Source organism: Apis cerana, linkage group LG3, assembly GCF_029169275.1.
Source record: "Apis cerana isolate GH-2021 linkage group LG3, AcerK_1.0, whole genome shotgun sequence".
Taxonomy (NCBI): domain Eukaryota; kingdom Metazoa; phylum Arthropoda; class Insecta; order Hymenoptera; family Apidae; genus Apis; species Apis cerana.
In genome coordinates, this window is record NC_083854.1 from 13,104,842 (window position 1) to 13,125,975 (window position 21,134).

At 29.7% G+C, this 21,134-nt stretch overlaps 3 protein-coding genes across 7 annotated transcripts in view; 1 reads left to right on the forward strand and 2 right to left on the reverse strand.

Annotated features, from left to right (window-relative positions):
• Window positions 1-412: 412 nt before the first annotated feature.
• On the reverse strand, window positions 413-9,963 carry LOC108001110 (sodium/potassium-transporting ATPase subunit beta-2). Of its 3 annotated transcripts, none has more exons than XR_009829277.1 (13): window positions 9,283-9,409; window positions 8,995-9,111; window positions 8,707-8,879; window positions 8,554-8,649; window positions 8,251-8,416; window positions 8,095-8,184; window positions 2,622-2,762; window positions 2,049-2,165; window positions 1,775-1,956; window positions 1,566-1,667; window positions 1,130-1,301; window positions 648-853; window positions 413-572 (listed from the first exon to the last, which is right to left on the reverse strand). XR_009829277.1 is itself a non-coding variant. In XM_028668332.2 (13 exons), the coding sequence occupies exons 1-13, from the start codon at window positions 9,946-9,948 to the stop codon at window positions 741-743; spliced, it is 1,779 nt and encodes a 592-aa protein (XP_028524133.1). In that variant the 5' UTR covers window positions 9,949-9,963; the 3' UTR covers window positions 413-740. The 3 variants fall into 3 exon arrangements, 2 of the variants coding, with proteins under 2 accessions (XP_028524133.1, XP_061929121.1); XM_028668332.2 differs by adding an exon at window positions 9,813-9,963 and having other exon boundaries at window positions 413-853; window positions 9,283-9,456; XM_062073137.1 differs by lacking the exon at window positions 8,095-8,184 and having other exon boundaries at window positions 413-853.
• An 838-nt stretch (window positions 9,964-10,801) lies between these two features.
• LOC108001080 (uncharacterized) lies at window positions 10,802-13,948 on the forward strand. The gene is made up of 7 exons (XM_017061920.3): window positions 10,802-11,265; window positions 11,869-12,287; window positions 12,357-12,580; window positions 12,665-12,720; window positions 12,814-13,033; window positions 13,096-13,304; window positions 13,426-13,948. Exons 1-7 carry the CDS (start codon window positions 11,189-11,191, stop codon window positions 13,502-13,504), a joined length of 1,284 nt encoding a protein of 427 aa, XP_016917409.1. The 5' UTR covers window positions 10,802-11,188; the 3' UTR covers window positions 13,505-13,948.
• A 307-nt stretch (window positions 13,949-14,255) lies between these two features.
• The window catches only part of LOC108001079 (cerebellar degeneration-related protein 2-like), a 34,330-nt gene continuing 27,451 nt past the window's right edge, over window positions 14,256-21,134 (reverse strand). For all 3 annotated transcript variants that reach the window (XM_062073140.1, XM_062073139.1, XM_062073138.1), the window contains exons 2-7: window positions 20,164-20,276; window positions 19,929-20,077; window positions 19,554-19,740; window positions 18,809-19,101; window positions 18,410-18,563; window positions 14,256-15,959 (exon numbers count right to left, since the gene is read on the reverse strand). In XM_062073140.1, the coding sequence (XP_061929124.1) occupies window positions 14,733-15,959; window positions 18,410-18,563; window positions 18,809-19,101; window positions 19,554-19,740; window positions 19,929-20,077; window positions 20,164-20,276 (2,123 nt within the window). In that variant the 3' untranslated portion in view covers window positions 14,256-14,732. The remainder of the gene's footprint in view (window positions 15,960-18,409; window positions 18,564-18,808; window positions 19,102-19,553; window positions 19,741-19,928; window positions 20,078-20,163; window positions 20,277-21,134) is intronic.

Here is a 21,134-nt window from a genome sequence, read left to right on the forward strand (position 1 = left end):
CAACATTAAAAAAAATAACAAAGTAATAACATATTTTTTTTTTTTTTACGTTTTGCTATTTATCATAATAAATCATAAAAAAAAAAAAAATGAAAGAAATTGATATTTTGTATATATTACATATATGCATTCTTTCTTGTATCATGATTATGTTTAATCGGGTTATAAATATTATTAAATTTGTATAATTTCTTTAATCATGAATTTTGTATTTCTAAATCATACTTTCTCTTTTGTTGGAATTTTTAATAGAAAAACAAACTCTCCACTATTTGAAATATTGTAATAAGTACCAGTAGCTATACATATATATTTTTTGTCTCCTAGAATACGTAAACAAGACATTTATTATTTTAACGTTATTCAGTGATAGTGTCTTATATTTGACTTTTATAATTATAATAAGTGCCAATGATTAATAATTATTTTATTTTACAGTAATTTTCGCCAACATTTAACAATAAACACAATCACGAAATCGAAATAGTTTCATGGTGAATTCAATGGATCGAGTAAACAGCATTTTCTGACTTTACGTCTAATCTTATTACGTCTTTAATTTTTTTATGGACCTATTAAAAAAGCGAATATGTTTATTTTTATTTCTCGTTTACCAAAGTTTCGTTGATTGTTTTCTTCAAATTTACCACATCTTTCGTCCCCGTTGTCCACATTATTCTGCAGATATTTTTGTATCCGAAGGTACAAGATTTTATTTCTATACAGAAATGCAATAACTATCATTCATCGATCATAAGTTCAAAATGTACCATGCCATGCTGTTGATACTGAGACGTCATATATTTTATATTCTTTGCCCAAGCTCGACATTCGACATTGATTATTTTATTTCCTAAAAAAATGATTGGTAATTTTTAATTCAATTTCTTCCTCGTTGAAAATAATAAAATATTCTTTTTAAGATTACAAGTTGTAATGAAATTTGCTCGTAAAAAGTTAATATTCATAAATACGTGTAATTCTTCCATAACTTGTGCATGTAATTTTAAAATTGTTTACTCGATAACACCGCGGTAATCGTGTTGTAATTCTCTGGATTTTATTAGTTTTAGCTGGACTGTATTACTTCCATATTTATAAATCGATCAAAGAGATTTAATTCACTTACTTGCCGGTCGTAGGAAGTGCACAGCAACGACAGGGCTTAAATAACCAGGGATATTTTGATACGGATAATAATATCCTGGAAATCCATGGTTTTCGGGATAATAATTTAATTCACCGATATCTTCGTTGTCATGAGGATTTGCACCTTTACAGGATACCCATACGGTATTTAACTGTAAAAACAAAAAAGAGAGTAGCGTATGCAGCTAGAAAATATCACAATATCAAATTTCATTTTTAACTATTTTTAAGTGTTTTCTCCTTAAATCACTTCTATTTTTAAAGTATATATTTATTACGTAGCAATTAATATAAACGTTTGATATTATTTAAAGAATTTTATTATTTATCCGTCGAGCAATAACAATGTATACGATACTATTGTTATCATTGTTTTTAAATATCGACTGATATAATTAACTGACCGACTAACTAACCCATGAACTGTTGGTAGATTTAATATGTTCAACGAGATCAGCTGGCATTTCGTTGGGTAAATTTTCGGTGTCGTTGTAATATTCTGGTATCCAACCGTATATCTGAAAATTAAAAACATTATTATATTATGCGATCGACGAGTGAAGATAAAAGAAAGAAGGTTAACAATTATCGACAAAAATAAACGAGTAGTGAAGTCATGACATACTCTGTTCAGTTTAATGAAGATGCAAGGAGCAGAATTATTGAAACCATATTGGTGGTTAGGCGAGCAAGGGCCCCAGTTGTTTACCTCAACCGCGCAAACGTGTCCTGGTTTAACCGGTGTATTGTAATTACAAATTTGCTGATTTCTGCCACCGTTTGGCAACAACGACGAATTAATATATTCTGTAAAAAATGGATAAAGTATTTTCTCCTTGACCAATATTTAATTAAGAAATATAAATTAAAACATATTGCAATGATTAGTAATAATTTACCTTCTAAAAACGTATCTAACAGCCCTGTCCACTTCTGTACGGAACTAGGATCCGATGAACTGTACCAAATTAAGGATCGTTCATCAGCGTTATTAGACATCGGTCGAAATCCTAAGCCTATTTGAGCAAACAAAAATTTTATTTTATTTTTTATTAGCGAAATAATTAATTTAAAATAATTAATTTATTACACTATCTTAAAAACATTATTTTTATTTTTGTTCTTGCTTAGTTTCATTTCCATCTATCTTAGACGTAGATTATATACATGTATAGTTAATGTCATGTATAGATAGATGCATATTTTGATGAATCAATCAATTCATAATCATTTATCATAACGCTGCAAAGATCATGCTTTTGTTCGCTTCTTAAATGAGCAATAATATATTACATTTAAATAGATAGATAAAATTATATTTTCGTTTTTAAAATATTTTCCACTTACCATTCTCGCTTATATTTCGAACTCAATATTCGGTTTTCACGAGCAGCATGATTTAAGAGATAAATTAAATCGTTCGTTTATTTTATTTTATTTTTTTTTCAATCTATATATCAACGTAAGTTTACCTGGATTGGTTCCTATTAAACTTTCTTCAAGAATCCATCTTGGTTTTTCGTAATTTAACGTAGCTAACAATCCTTTCATGCAAACAGCAAAGAGCAATGCCAACGCGCTGAAGAAGCAAGTATAGAATGCTCCGGTGATGGCTGGAATAAAGTAAAAAAAAAAAAAAATTAAACGTATTTAATGATAAATGATATATTATTTATACCACTGCAATTTCGAGTTTCAATTTTATTCGCTTCCCGTTTACACTTTAATATAAATCCCCCATAATTTGATGCGTCACGTGTGAACGCTCGATAACTGGTGAAAAATGCAAAAATAATTTCAACTTTCGATTTCACGGTGAAACGGGCCTTAATTCGCATATATCTGATTATAAAATCACACGTCCTCGAAAATTTTCTCCATTTCAACGATTGAAAGGAAAATATTTAAAGCGTGGGCACTGTGCCAAAGTCCGGTCTAAATATAGTTCCTTTTTTAAGAGTAGTATACGCTGCTTCTGCCTCTTGATCGCGATCAATTTTTCGACCAATATTCATTTTTCATGCAACGCGAATGCTGAAAAGTTTCTAAGCTTTCCTTCCTAAATAATACAGCAACTTGTTAATAATAATTGATACGACGAAATGTTTAATCATTGGTATTATTAATTACGATAATTCCAAATTAAATTACACGTTTCAATGGATACTATAAATAATATTTTAGAATTTTTGTTTCAAAAAGTTTTGAAAATATAACGAGATTAATGCATATATTATTGTGCTATATATATATATATACTTCAGAATTTCATATTTATCACAGTGGTTTAACCTGTTCTACAGGAAACTATACAATTACACGTGTACATCATACGTGTAACGAAACATTTACCAATTCGTATCCCTGTCTTAGTTAAGTGAAACGAGAAAATCCGATCGCAACAATTTATTAATCCTTAAAAATATTTATATATATAAAATACACATTCGTATTTTACGTTCTCTATTTTAATATTGCGTTAATATCGATACAATAAATTTCGTATATTATCGACCTTATATCGCAGTCGTAACCAATCTATAAATAATATCATCTAATTTCGAAAACCAATCTCTCGTAATTTTTAATTTTTTTTTTTTTTTTTTGTGAACGAGAAAGAATAAATTTGTCCATTGATCAATTAGCAAATTTACACGTATATTATATAGATTTATGGCAATTTAAGCAATTAAAATGACTTCCTATTTTTTTTCTCTTTTTTTTGCTTTTCATAAACTCGTTTTTCATTATTATTCATCGACCGAATTTAGCGACATTGACACTCGTGTGACCATTTACACGTTCGGCATTGTAAATGTGCTAATGTGCAAATTATATACGTTTAAAAAACACAAAATTTTCCTTATCTTTTATACATTTATTTACGTATACGTGTTAAATTGTAAAAAACGTAAGTAAAGAATCTTTTTGTTTCCTCAAGGTAATTGCAATTTCGAAATCTTTTCTCTTTTGAAAAAATTATTTCTTTTCTTCGAATATATATATTTTTTCTTATCATATTTATAAATATGTATATATATATATGTATTATAATCTAATAATAGAAAAATGCATAAATAGTATTTATGATATAATATTTTAAATAGACTTCACAAGTGTGTCACAAACTCTTACCACTATTAGAAGCATTAATATCAATAAATCCTAAGAGAAGATACTTCCGTTCTAATCTCATTCTTTCTCTTTCTTGCATCCTTATCCATTCACTTTCTCTATTTCTCCCTCTTTCTTTTTTATTATACAAAAAAAGAGAATTTGATCAAACTGAAATATTTCAAGGCTAACGTTGAATTTCGAGGCTTTCGTAATTGAAAGTTGAAGAAATAGAAAGTTTAGTATTTTGTAATGTATTACATTTTCTATGGATTTGTGTATACAATAAAGCGATACATCGTTTGTGATATAAAAGATAGAAATAAAAAGTAAAAATCAGTATAATCGAAGTAGAAATAATTATTTACGTGTTCACGAATCTATATATTTATAAACAATGATGATACATTCAAATATTTGGAATATACGTTGTATATCTTATTTTGTATATCTCTCGATAGAATAACACGCGAAACGATATGATTTGATTCCGTGTCGTTATTTCCTGTACAAAAATAGAAACAAATAAATCGCATGCATATCATTTAAAAACGTAATGAGTAAGCGGTCTTAATTCGATTTTAACACATCTATCTGCATTTAATACATCCATATTTTTCCTTTATATTTTCCTTACTCATATATATCCAGCTGGAATTTTTTTCCTCAAAGCAATTTTTTCGTTTTATTAAATTTTATTCGTACAAAATTTAAATAAAACATGTCGCAAATTTTATTGATCAAAATTGATTGACATTACCGACCGTTGATTGATTGAAAATTTTTAGAATTTTTCTTAAAATTTGCGCGCAACAGATAATACGAAATGATCGTAGAAATCAATATTTAATAATAATATGATCTTTTCGTTGATTCTTGTAAGATTCATTTTTTTGAATAAACAAAAAATTTGTAAAATCATCTATCGGTCAGATAAAAATCTCGAGAATAAATTTTTTTAATTCCAACGTGTACACATTTGCTTATCGTATTACTATCAAACATTGAATGAATAAATTCCATCTTCGCTATTCGAGTGATAAATAATACAACTACTTTTGTTATGGTATGGGCTCCTACGATATATTTCAAGCAAGCCTCCACTTCCTTCAATTCTTATACATCTACATTCCTAATGTTTACCTCGCTTTCTTAATTCTCATAATAATTCAACATAATACAATTATTATTATTCCGCGAGATGAAATAAAATACATTGTTATTATTCTTATAATATTCATTTCAATGATTACACTTTATTCGAGTATATTTAATTATCTTTTATTAAAATATAATTGAAGTGAAACACGAAAAAAGAAAAAAATAAAAATTCTTTGCGAAAATATTTTTTGCGTCGTTATTTTTGAATTTACGACTATCCGAATAAAAATTGATTGAAATTCATAAAATGTAATACCAGGAAAAATTAAACTCTGCAAACATTCAATTATTTTGAACCGATATTTATCTTCAATTTCATTGACCATTAAACTGCAGACCATGATATCAACAATATATAATAACAATACGTATATTCACATAGTTTAGATATTCACAGTATCGTTATAAATAGTTTGAATAATCTTTAAGACTTCTCGATGGAAACTATATAAATATATATATAGAAGTTCGGTTAATGTAATTCCTAATTTCTTATCGTAACTTATATAGAACACACAACAGTTTCAATGCCATTGATAACAATTAAACACTGCTAGAAACAGAATGTGTCTTTCAATTTTTCATGCAACATATCCCATCTCAATTTTTATTTAATCATTTTTATCGTTATCAAACCATGATCCTCGAATGTAAATTTGTCACATACGTATTACCGTACGTATATATATATATTTATATTTCGGATAATAATATAAAATCGGAAATATTTCGATTTCTATATAATAATTCAGTTTTTTAGATAAGCATAAAAGACAAAAGGAAATTCTAATTTTTGATCCTCGATCCGTGCATTCAATTCGATTGGATCAATGACAAGGAGGATAAAAATTTGAAAAATTGTTCGTCGATTTGTATTTCGAATTGAAATAACGCGGGTATTGCAGCCCGAAGCACATGCTATCCATGCGCCTATACAAACAATATCATTCGTAGAATGGCCACTTAATTATTCAATTATAAGGAAATAATTACCCCATTTCTTTCCCGTGTGACCGCAGTAAGTGCCTTCGACTGGATCGTGAATAAAATCTCGCAGAACTTTCCAATACGTCTTTTTCTCGGGTACTCGCTTGTAATCGAACTCGTAAGTACCATTCTGCAATTGTTTGCCCGGCACACTCATTTCTCTCCAACTATCTCTCACAACACTCGTAAAACTCTCTCGTTCGACCTTTGAACAACGATTTCCCGACTTGGAACTTGACTTTTCGATCAAACCGAAACTGTCTCTGTGTGAGAAAAACAAACGGTCGAGCGGCCGTTCAGCGAAGTAATTGTACTCCGCACGAGCTGAATCAGCTCACTGCTCTCTGTCTCTGGAAGAGAGACTAAGCGATACTTGGGCCGCTCGAAGTTCTACGTCTACCGATCGAGTAGTAGTAGTGGGAAACGCCAAGATATGTCAGACACTCGTCGCCTTATGGCGCACTGACTCACAGCTAACTATCAACTAAAACTCATTCCCACGGATATTGTTTCGTATCAATCGATTAGTTAGAACATCACGTGTCGATCGTATCTTATCTAAATTATTTCTAGATCTGATATGTATCTTAAGTGTTAATCGAGCATAGATATCTCGTTCTTCTTCTTTTTTTTTTTTTTACCCTGAAAATTATCAAATTAAATTCTAAACTTTAAAACCAGTGTATACAAGTATTTAAATAGATCGAACATTGAAAGTCGTAACGAAGAGCTATCGACACACGTTTATATCGATTCAATATGTCCTCGTTTATGGAAAATACCGTTTGATTCTTTATAGACGACGTATATTTTTCTCTGTGTCATGCATATCCGTGCAATTTATTTTTAAATTTATAAAGAACTGAATTTATATTGCTTCGTGCGACGATTTATCAACGACGAGATGTTGCTTCGAGTGACAAGATTTTTAAATTCACGTTTCAACTTTTTTTTTCGAAATTGTAATTTTTATCGTCACCTAAAAACCAACGAATTAGTAAAGTAAATATAATTTTATCTGATTTCAAGATAAAGTATGTATTTGTAATTTGAGAATAAATATAATACTTTTGATAATCCATATTTTCTCGCTTATTCTTACAAATATTCGCATTACATATATTTTCAAATCAATTTATTAATTTTCATTTTTACTTTGTTCATTTAAATAATATAAAATCACGAGATCTCGATATATTTAATCGTAATATATGTATATATATAAATCTAATATATAAGATATTAGATTTTATCTATAGGATTATGCAATGATGTATAAATCAGAAGCATTCAAGGTTACATTATTTCTCGTATGTTTCTTGTCATGAAATATATCGTAAATCGCGTTTTACTGTAAATTGGATTTTACACACATTGAGGAAAGATTGTTGTCAAAAGGCCACGAACGGAAGGTGGCTTGAATTAGATTTGAATTAAATGATAAAAATTAAATTATTTCTTCTATACGGCAATTAGTAATAAATCTCAATTATCCTTCCGTAATTTTCGAAATGATTTCTTCTTCGTAACAGTAGCTCGTTATATAAGAATACAACAAAAGAGATTTATTCTTGATATTCTTGTCACATTTACTTTTGTATTCAAGCTAAATTAATCTCCTGTTTAAAATTTTAATTTTAATCAATGTTTCTCCAAATTGTTAAAAATAATTATTTCACGTACCTATTATTATTTGAAAGTCTAACGAGTATCGGGAATGTTGCTCGATATTTTGAGCCCATAAGTAACACTCCACTGTCACTAATCTATTTACTGGAACGTAATTATTTTTTTATATACTCGATTCTCGAAAGAAAGTAAAGTAAAGTTACAACTTACACGTTAAACTGTTGAATTTTAACGCGACAATAGGAGACATATAATCCAGTTGTCCGGTAAATGGAAAATATTCAACTGGAAATCCAGGAGTTGGAATGTATTCTATTTCTCCGATATGGTCTTTATCGACGTTGTTCGCTCCGTTGCACGACAACCAAATATAAGGCTGAAATGAAACATACATTATAAATATCTTTTTCGATATTTCGAAAATATTACTTACTGTCAATTGTTCAACGAAAATAATTGCTACGTTTTTTTTTTAATTTTATCACAAAATGATAAATTAAAATGATGATTAACCTTGTGAGATTTTTGTACCACTTTCTTCAATCTCTCTGGCATATTCTGCGGCAAATGCGACGAATAATTATAATATTCTGGGATCCAGTCGAACCTCTACAACAATATGCGCGTTTATTTTACGATTATTAAAATTCAAATCAAAGAGATTACCTTATTAAATTTAATGAGAACGCAAGGTTTTAAAGGTTTTGTATAACCATATGGAGGCGTGCTGCATATTCCAAGATTGTGTATGTTAAAATAACAAGATTTTCTAGGATGGCCTGATATCGAATGTTTTTTCTGACAGTCCAAATCATAGTTTGATCTATTTTTATCGTATTCTAAAACAGCGAGTGCTTTAGATATTTTCTTTTTTGTCATTCAACATTATCATGTAATAGTATCTCATATGGCAAATATATTGGAAATTGAATACAATTATTTTGTATAAAATACCTTGTAAAAAATCATTTATGGCTTGAACGTATCTTTCCGATTTGGTGTTGCCAGTTAAGTTACTCACCGAAATAATAGGCGATGCAGTTGACATGCTGTTTGGTTTAAAAACTATTCCTTTAGAAAAATTTTACTTAATATTTTGCGTTCGTACGAATTCAATTATTATTGATTAACACGATATTTATTTTCTCGATTATATAAGTTATATAAAGTTATATAAAGAACAAGATAACGATTACTTAATTCGAAAAATTTTTGCACAAGAACTATAGCAATGAAGATTACCTGGGCTGCCGAAAGTTGATCGGGTAAAACGTGAGGCTCTTCCAGATTTTGGATTAACGTATTGAAAAAATGGTTTATCCAGTTGAGAAACGTAATCTATACTGACCTTCATTTGTATGGCAAATATGGTTCCCAAAATAGTAAAAAAGCACAAATAAAATAATCCTAGTTGACCTAAATTTCAAATATATATATATTTCGTATTAACACGTATAACGAAGACCATATTTTCTCTACGTAGCGTAACAAAGTATACGAAAAACAGGATGCAGTTAAATTAATACAATAATGCATCAACCATTTCATTAATTTTCAGGGTCATTTCATCAAGCTTTATCTTTTCCAAACCGTATTGAATTTTTAGGAAATAATGAGATATTTGTAGAGACTATTTTATATACGCAACTATTTAACTATTATATAGAACAGAAATGAAATAGCGAATATTAAATTTAATTACAACGTTGTCATTAATTATTTGAATATTAAATTTAATATATGTAAATTATTATATGTCATAAGAACATTACCCCACTCCTTTGCCGTTCTGTCGAGAAATGCTTTTCTCTCTCTGTCCCAAAGAAACCGCAAAAAGTTTCTAAAAGGTCCTAAATCGGGTTGCGGTATTCGACTTTTATAATATGCTTCATCATGTAATATTACCATATTAAGAATTGATCTTGATATTTTCAATCCCAACTTATAAAAAAGAAATGAATATTCTAGTTCTTGAAGCTAGTTATTTCTTGATTATCTTTATCGTGCATTTATTTTTTTCTTTTTTTTTTTTTCTTTCTTTTAACCAACTTCAATAAGTTGATCAATTAGCGTTCAATGGGAATTTTAATGATTGTAAAATTACTTTTTTAATGTAACTTGATTTGTTTAATTTCGATATAAAAATAATAGCTTTTTCAAAACACTTTCACTTTATTTTGATTAAATGTCTCTTAAATATATTCGACGTTCGATCATAATCGAATCTGATTAAATTTATCGCGAAAAGTATTTGTTAGTATAATTATTAATATATTAATGGTATTTACATTAATAGATGCGCAAATTTGGATAATTAAAATATATTCGATGCATATAGAATAAGTAGAGCGAAACATAATAGGAGGAAAAAATATTTTATCTCTATTAGAAGTCTCGTGTAAATTTTTGATTATTAAAAAAATGAGACTTTTTGTTAGCAAAAATTTGGTAAAAATATTTTGAGATATATTTATGCATAAAGTCTATATTTTTCTAAATTGGAAAAGTATAAATTAAATAATAAAATTATACGAATAAAAAGTTTTGAATACAATGTATAATACGAAATATGATAATATGATTTAATTTAATATGATAATAAATATAAATTATAAAGATAAATATTATAAAGATATAAAACTGTTTATTGAATCGATCACGTTTGTATGATTGATCGCAAATTGTTTTGAAAAAAGTTTGGATTTTGTATCGTGTGATCTTATTAAAAATTTTTAAATATTTAAATTAATTTAAATATTTTAAAAAATCGATAACGATGTTTCGCTTACTTGTATCATATATACGCGCACATTATTACATATTATTATATATTATTTTTCAACATATCATTTTTTAACAGTTAAAATTATGAATTAATAATGAATCATATTGCATTCTTAAATAATTTTTTAAAAATTAATAATACATAGTGTATCCTTCCAATTTTAATAATATTAATATATTTAAATAATATAAAATGAATACAATATTATAATAAAGTAGATTTAATATACATGTATATATATATAGTAAATGTATAGTTATGTCAGATATAATAATTTCATGGAAATATGCCTTTAAGTGCAAAGTGGCTTATATTTTCGGTTTCATGAATCGCGTCAGTTTCGGGTAGTTACATTGTTACGGTATGGCTGATGTGGGCCTAAGTTTAGATGACATAATTAAAAAATCAAAATCATCAGGAATGAGAAGCAGAGGTGGAGGGTAAGAAAATTTAAACAATCAGTGGTAAATTTAACTATACTGTGATTGTCGTGTTATTGATTTCTTTATAACCTTAAAAAAAATAAGTCTCCAATTATCAAAAAGAACATTTCTTTTTTTTTTATATTATCTACCAATATTTTTAAACATTTTTCATTCCATTCGAAAGATAAACGATATTTTTTTTATAAATTATTTTATTATTACATCAATTCAATAATTTTATCTCATAATCTCAGATTAATAAAAAAATTTGTTTTAAATTGTAAGTTATTCTTAACAGTTTTAACTTATTGTGAATAATTTGAAATTTTTAATTTTTTCTTCTTAGAAATATTTTATATACCGTTATGAATCATTATTTATATGTATTTTTTTATTATTTTATTTCAAATATACATTTTATTTGCAATGGAAAAGAATGATTATGATCTGATTGTTATATGTTTATTGATATTTAACTGTAATCTGTATAATTGTTAGTATTTCGGTATAATATTATATTTAAGCAAAAATGAACTAATAAAAAATATAAAAGAATTAATATAAATAATAAAATGTAAAATAAATTATAATACTTTTTGTTACATACTTTTTATATAGCGTTCGAAGAGGTACTAATAGAGGTGCAAGAGCCAATGGTTCGCTAAGGGGACGTGGTTCACAAGTAATCACTGATGCAAGATTTAAAATTATACAAAAAAATCGGGAAAAACTTACAGATGCAAGAGATAAACTTGCTGAAATTGCTAAACAAAGCGATGCTAGATTAAAATTAGATAAAATTCGTGCATCACAGTTTAAAAAAATAGAAGCACAGATACCTGGAATATCTCAGAAAACAGGTCGTAATGGAAGATTATCTTTATCCACTAATAAAATGCCACCAATCATGCCACATAATGTTCCACCAAGTATTTCAAACAATTATATGCCACCACCTTCAAGAGCAGTAGGTTATAGGCCACCTCCACTTGCAGATTCTCATTATATGGGAAACATGAATATGGATTTTATCGATGGTATATAAAAAATTGATTTGATACAATCTATAATCTATAAAATTATTTAATATCTTTAATATGTTTCAGATTATATGATGGAAACAGCACCTTTAAGAAGAACTGTGAGTAACGAATATGCCCCTACACCACCTCCTCCACCTCCAGCTTTCAGTATTAAACCTGCATCATCTTATACATGGGTAAAACCAACAAGCAGTAATGTAATAAGAATCGTACCTTCTCACAAACCTGACGATGATAGAGAACGTGAGAGAGCAAGAGATTATAAAGTTATTGCACGTTTTCCAATGGCAAGTGTTAGATATATCGCAATAATTTATCATATAGTTTTTTCAATTTTTACCTTTCGGATTATTCATAATTAATGATTTCAGACAAAACCTGCATCTCCCTCGTATAAAGAAGATTGGAGTTTTGGCACGAAATCGCGGTACTTAAATTTTTTATCGATTTCTCAAACTTTGTTATTTATTTTATTAGATTTTATCATATATAATATTCAAATTTAATATTATTTTTATAGGACTATATTAGCAGAAGATACAGTAGATTCCAAGTATTACGATTCAAGAAGTCATAGAGACATTGGAGTAAAATCAAGATTAGATTCAGTTCCGAGTAAATCGCGAACTATGGATGTTTTATCTCGATCTAAGACAAGTTCCAGTTCATCGTCACAATCGACTGGTTATCGAATTGTCGTATCGAATTTACAGGCAAATGTCACTCAAGAAGATATCAAGGTATAATGGTAAATTATTAAACATATGTAGTTTATTTGTCTTAACAATCTATATATTTTTAGGAATTATTCGAGGATGTAGGAGAATTGTTAGTATCCCGCTTAGTACGACCGGGTACAGCGGAAGTAATTTATAAAACATTAAAGGATGCTACTAAAGCTGTTGAAACTTATCATAATAGACAATTAGATGGACATCCTATGAAATGTCTTCTTGTAAATCCACGACCAAAAAATAATCCAACTGGACCAGCTGTTAGATCCCTTACAGAGTATGATTTTTATTTTATTATTATATTAGAATTATAATAGAATCGCATTTTTCTTTTATTAATTATGATTATTAATTTTATTGCTTAATAATTGTAAAATTTAAATATATATGATTTACAGATCAAGAAGAAGTGTTAATTCAAGTTATGTACAGCCAAGTTTAGGAGCAGTACATCGTGCATTATTCGATGATTCTTAATCAAATATATCAATTTTGATTCGAAATTGCCATATATAATGGCAAAATTTTATTCCAAATATTTTTAAAAATGAAATAAAAAAGAAAATAGAAAAAAAAGGTTTAAGAGATGAAATGACAGTAATACATAAAGAAAAGGAGTTTTGAATGGAATTTGTATTTATGGAACATCACATGTATCTTATTTTTAATTTATATATTGCAATTGAATGGAATTAACGTAATAGCAAGTGAATTGAATGTTATTATAAATAGCAAATACAAGAATGCTTAAATGTACATTTAAATGTAGTCAATAAAAGAAAAAGCATTTAGGAATTTGTAACATTTCGTTGTTTTGGATTCGCGCTTATGCGAAATTTTAAAAATTACAAAAAAAATGTGTATATTACACTACAGTTGTTACACTGCAAATGTAAAAAAAATATATGCCAATTCTTTAAACTCTTTTATAGTGTAATGTTCAATAAATAAAAAAAAATTATATGATTTTTTTATAGGATACCGAATAGAAAGGAATTAAGCTACTACGAGATAGAATGTACTGGCTAAGATAAAGATATTTTATTTACTCGATATAAGATGATCATAATATTATCGTAATTTATAATTATGAGATATAAAAGCTAATACCATACTGTACATATTAATGAAATGTATTAATCGTGAGTTCTCTTGGAAATAGGTATTACGTCATGGAAGGAAATTCGAGTAAGTATTTGGAATAGTTGACGATTATAATTCGACATAATAAATGGCACATAAATAATTTTATTTCTGATCACAACTACAATTTCTAAAGAAAAACAAACTCGCGAGGCACGACTCGATTTATACCGTTCATAAATCTCCGGTAGATGCTATTAATAATATATGTATATTAACGTTGTGTTAACCTTTGTTGCCCACGCACATTCACATGAAAAAACCTATACAATTAAGATATACAAAATACAATAAAAAAATTAATTTCAAATAATTTAGTATCTAGTGACATTACACGCAATCGCTCCTCTTAAATATTCACAAAATTTGTTCCGTTAGCACTGATTATCAATACTGTGAATCTTACTTGTGTGAAATAATTTAATTTAATTCCGTCCTAAGTATTCGTTTTACGAGGTTAAACTTAACAAATTTTGAACTTAATCTTTCACTTGACTATATCTTACGTATAAAAGTCTCCTTTTTTTCCTCCTTCAAGGTATCGTAGTATAGTAAGAAGATTTTAGCTTCTACGATGATTGTTCATTTTAGATTTATTTGGCAATCGAAGAACTTCCGCATAAGACATTTCTAAACGTTTTAGTCGTGCTACTTCTACCGACGCTGTGCTCGGTTTATAGTCTCTATACTCGAAACTGTTGTTGTGTTGACCTACGTTGTTGTTACCTACGTTATTCGAAGATTTTGCGGCTGAATTAGGAGGTGACTCTTTCGTTTTGCTCGGATAGCTGTATCCGTTGCACGTGCTGCCATTTTGATCGGCGATTGTGAAAGGTCTGAATTTTTTCTTTCCCCCGCTGTTCGATTTCGATGGAACGAACTTGGGATTTGTCGTTGGAATCACATCAGGTGTCGTTGGTCTGTCGTTATACGTTAACTTTTTACTAGCGGAAGAATGTTTTTTCGATTTCTTTTTACTGTTAAGCATTAAATAATCCGACCGATTCACGTTTCGAATTATATTCTTTCCGTTCTTCGCCAGTGTCACTTCACCGTTTTGTTGCTCGTTTATTCCATTCGATGAGATTTGTACTATATATGGTGGTTCGGATACGGCGGATGAGAAAATAGAAGAGGAAACGCTTTGATTATCGTCAGTAGTTTCGCTAGGAACATCTTCTTGGAGCACAGATTGTTGCTGAGAATTGATCGTACTCGTAGAATCGTCCAATAAAGGTAATTTTTCACCTTCGTCCTTAGCTTCTGCCGCTCGTTTCAAGACTCGGAATATTTCACTGAATAATTGTCTATATTCCGGCGTTTTCCGGAATCTACTCTCGAACGGGCTATTGTCGTCGTAAATGCTGAACTTGCAATCCTCGCCGTCCGCAAAAGAGAAAAGAAACGAGCCGGGCCTTCCTTCGGTTTGTGTCGCTTTGTTACTCGTCTCGTCCAAAAAACCGGAAGACGAAGTCTCGGCTTCGGAAAAATCTGTGGGAGTGGCGGAAAACACTTTTTTACCGCACATCTCTGTTTTGGCACGTGTCGCGTTTCCAACGATCGATTTCGCCGGCTCTTGTTGGATCTCCGTTTCCAACGTCGGATTCTGAAAGCTGTTAAATTCGCCCGACATCTCTAATTCTTCTTGCAACGACATAGGCGTCGGCACGCTATCTTTCCGCCGAAGCGCGGATCGTCTTTGAACTTCTAACAAGGCTTGATATTTCTCCACTAGCACTCTATAAGGGTTCTTCATGTCGTTTGACACTTCGTTTTGATCGTTCGATTCCTGAAAATATTTATACACGATAATTTTATCTATTTTTCAAAGCGAGTGTAAAAAAGAAATTAGAAAAAAAATTAAAGAAACATAGAATAGAGATACCTAATGTTATTATGGTTTCCAATAACGCGAGAATTATCGATTTTATAGTGGAATACCGTATTTAGAACGTTCGTCTTTCATCATTTTCGAAAATAATAAATACGCGAGACGTGGAAAAAATTAAGTAAAATTTAATTCTGATCTGTCAGTGAACACGAATAATGATTTTTAAACAATTCCTCTCTTCCAAAAATGATTTCTGAGAAATCTGGAAATTTAATTCACAGAAAGAACGACTTTTATTGTTGTTTTATTAATAAATTTAAAAATCAAGGGTTAACGGATGAAAGGTAAAGGCCAGATTTATAGGATATTAAATAAAAAAGCAATATTTGTTGTATAAAAATATATTTTATTTAAAATCATATAAATCTGGCACTTACATTGTACAACAATTTTAACAAATACTTCGACTAGATACACTAACAATATTCGATCATGCTAAAAATGAAATGAACAAAGTTCGACTATAAATACGACGAAGCAAACTTAATTCTAAAAAAAAAAAAAAAAAAAAAAGTCAGCATCATCAAAAATCCAATTATCTATTAAAATTTTATACATACATGAATAATTATTTATATGAAAATAACTTATTCGTCAATTCGTTAATTTAAAACAGTCTTTTTGTTCTTTGGAAATTAAACTTTTCTTCTCTATTTTTCTTTTTTTCAACGACATATAATATCTACAAGATTATTATTATTATTCTATTCTATTAAATTACCCAGAAAATTAATTGCGGTGTTTAACAGAATAATAATTAATTTTTTTTTTATAGTCCCAATAATTTTTTTTAATTTATCCTGATGGATAATAATCGTTTCGATTTCCTTTTTATTTAGCATTAATGCTAAATAAAAAAAAAAAAAATTTGGAAAATGTTCTTTTCCAAAAGAACATCTTCATTTGCTTCAAATTTTATTTATTAAATACGCATACAAAAGAATTATGCGAATTTGTTTCATTTTCATTGGATCGAAGTAATAATGATTAAATGAAAAAAAAAAATAAATAAATAAATGAAAGGATATTAAACGATAGTGCAAAACTATACGTGATAAGCATGAATTTAAAATTTATCGAAATTCTTTGAACTCTGTTCAATTTTCCGCAATTTATTTAAGGAGTAATTTAATATTAATATAAACATGCAAAAACATTTTATTGCACGCAAATTTGTGCACGGCATTTTTCTGGCATACGAACGACATATGAATTATGAATAATCTTGAAAAATCGATTTCCAATTCTATTCTCGTTCAATTCAATTGAATTTGTTACGATTACGCTCCTAATAATGTAAGTGCTCAGTTATAATTTTCGTTGTGCTTTACCTACACCATTTTTTTTTTCAATCACCTTTATCAAGAATCTTTAATAACTTTTTAAAAATCTGTTAAATTATCATACACAAAGAATTTTTAATCGTAAGCCAAAAATGCCAGAACAAAATAAATCTAATAAAATAATAATGCTATAAAGATGAATATATATTGTATTGAAGTTTCGAATAAAATTTGATCAAAATTTTTCAAAACAACGCGTTACGCTTTTCATTCACACGACCAAAAATTTTGTTTTATCAAAGTTTCCGATCGTTTAATTGTTTCGTTAAAGGAATAAAAATTAAAAGATATTCAGTCTTTATATGTGCATACGTCGAGTAAATTTTAAACGGATATTTTTCGATAATATATAGAAGTAAATAGATTATGCGATTAATTCGACTATTCACTCGATTAAATATTTTCAATTTCTAATTTAGAAAGAGAAACTAATTATATCTATCACTCTCTTACGCGTTTAAGATTAAAGCAGTTTTTGACTATTCTTCACCGGTAAAACTTTTTTCAAAATAAAAATTGGTATTCGAAATGGTTTCAGTAACAATGGTATGATACACTCGTTTTTTATATACCATATCGTATGAAAGAAAATAAATATTAACGACGGTGATTTCAATATACACGTAAAAGTTGTCCACAACAGGGATCGAAATTCTTTATTCTCTTTTTTTCCCCTGGATTTCTTAATCTTTGTTGCGAATATCTCCTAAAGCAAAGAAAATTAAATTATTTTTGAATCCACTGTAATACAACTTCAAATGCCTTTAAATATACAGAGGTAACGATATACATAATATTTAACGGTGATCGTCGAAATTACAACGTTCAAATATCGTGTACGAGAAACGCAAAATATCGATCAAAGAAAAATAAAACGTTAGGTAAACAATCGAATAAAAGTGAAAGAGTAATAAGAAGAAAAAAAAAAAAAAAAAAAGAGGAAAATTTTTCATGCACGTATCGGCCTGATAGAACGTTGCAGAGAAGAATATAAGAAAGAATTACCTGAGTGAGAGACTCAGTGTCACGTTGACTATCGTTTATGAGCGATTCGGCCATGCTAATATCATCGTATTCCTCTTGATTCAACATTACAGAGAGTTCGTCGTGCGTCTTAGAGTCCAATCCGCGTAAACATCGCCCGCATAATTGACCCCGCCTATAAAAATTTCAATGTTTCGTTATCGAAAAAGTGTCGTTGGCCGATAAATTGACAAAACGCACGTCAGCAAAAATTTTCCTAAATAAACAACTTGTAACGATTGTATTTTTCATATGCAAGTATAAAGAAATAGCAAAAAAAAAAAAAAAAAATCGCAACAATACTCGAGATATCTCTGTCTGCGAAATTATTATACAATAAATTGAAAAAAATATAATATCCACAGGTTCGACGATATCTACCTTACTTCTTCGAGGGTATTTATTTCCTCTTGAAGATTTTTTACGTCCTGTGCTTTATTGCGCCAAACGTTCAACTGTTCTTCCAACGCGTTATTTTCTTGCAATAAAGTTGCCAATTGTTGCCGAAGCTCGGTAACTTTTTGTTGTTCTCTTGCCCTCTGACTTCGCGCTTCTTGCAGTTGTCTCAACAATTCGGTAACTTCCTCGTCGTTCGTTGGAACTGTCGGTAATTGTCGCACGTTCGAATCTGCATTTACCTCTTGGAAAGATTTCTGACCCGACGGAGCAGCGTTCTGAAACATTGTTTCCGACTTTCGAGTTTAATAATAATATATCGCGTCAATATTAATTTTATTATTATTATATACTAAAAAATATCTATTCGAAATATCGTAAATATTATTGCCAAAGAATTATCAGAAATTGGGAGGAAAACGAATCCGCGAACTGTACGTGAAAAACAAGTAATAAAAATGGTTACCAACGACCGCATTGTTGGGTAAGAAGCCGTATGAGTTATCTATCGAAATTTTATTAGTGGCGGATTAAACGATTAAATTGTTCGCTTATCTGGAAAGTAAACTTGCGTATAACGATTTCTTTTATATTCTTTTTCGAGAGAAATAAAATAAGATTCGATCGAGAATTAAATTCGAATTGAACACGATGAAACCGAGATTTTTGCAACTTGGTAGCAAATAATTATCGTGGATCGTGGAAAATGAATTCTATGAATATTAATTACCTGTTGTGTGCTGCTACCCTGCGTGACCGATACTTTCCAATGAATGGTGTGTGTTTGTGTGATATTGTTTGTCGATTGACTCGTAGATTGTTGCCGGAGCAGACTTTCGTGTTGTTCGTTTATCTCGTCGATTTTCTTCTGAAGTTCCTCGCACCTCGCTTCTAGACTCTCGATCGTTAAACATTGACTGTCAACAAATCACGAAGAACGATTTGTCAATTTAATTTTCTCTCTACTTCGCGTTAAATGATCGATAATCGAGTTTCATTCGATTCTCGAAAAAGATAATCACTTAGGATGGAAAAACCGTCGAGTTTGCGTACAATGAATTGCGATAAAATTGAATAACAGTACCAAGATGATCAATCCTCATACCTCTTGATCAATTTTTTGTCGCTGGTGTTCTCAATTACTAGGCGATGATTTGCACGTTCCAAATCTTGAATACTGACTTCGAGTTGCTCGTAAATTTTCAGTCGCGAATCGTTTACTTCTCTAAGGGCAGCGGTTTGTTTTTTCATATACTGGAAACAAAAAAAAATATCATATTTTAATCTAAACGATTCCCGCGATTGGCGAAAATATATCTCGAAATGTCGAAAAAAATCACCTCTATTTCTTGTGCTTGTTCCTCGACGGTCGATTGATGCGCTTTGATAATGTTTTCTAACTCCTTGTTCCGTTCCAAAAGCGTTTTTCCAAGTTCAGCCGCTAATTGTAAATCTGGAATAAAAAAATTCTCCGTCAATTTTAAAATACTCTAATTTTCACGTTTCCGTCCGAATCGAAAAGATCGTTTGTTCTCTCTCCATTCGTGACTTCTCATTCTCGAGATCGAATAAATAAATATTTTAATTTCTATCTCGTTAAATAAATTTCCCATCATTGAATGATAATGATTGAATAGTAGGAAAAAAAAAAAAAAGGAAACGAGATATAACGTCAGAGAGAACGATAGATATACAGATATGCGCAGTGGTTAATTTGCGCGTAGTTTGATTATTCTTAGGACTAAATGAGATCCGATCTATGGTCAACGTCCGATGCTCTCTCTCTCTCTCTCTCTCGTTAACGATGACGAGACAGACGAGCGATTCGAAACGACGGTGGATGTTGGGTACGGTAAACGGTTGTTTGGTTCGTTGCATTTCCTCGGTCCGAAATCGACGACCTCTCCATCACAGCTTAGACGCGAGGATGAAGCGTGATCTAGCTAGGGCCAAGGACCTTGGAGTCGCGAGGAAACGACCCAACTACCGTTTTCTCCTTCCCATCCCCCGCTCTCATTAATGCTTCCCGACTCGCTTCATAGCGCCACCACGCAAATCCCATTCTCTTTCTCTTCCCCTAATTCGCACAATCTTCGCATTTCTCATACAAAAATCTCATCTCACTTATAATTTTCACCACGCGACATGCACTTGTACTTCATCCTGCCTTCTCATCTCTCCCCCCCTCTCCTCCTTATTTCTCAACATTTTCCCATATTTCGTAAAAAATATAATTACTACCAAGGAATTAAATTAAGAAGATCAATTTACATATGATTCGAGTATCTCGTAAAAATTCACGTCACGCTTC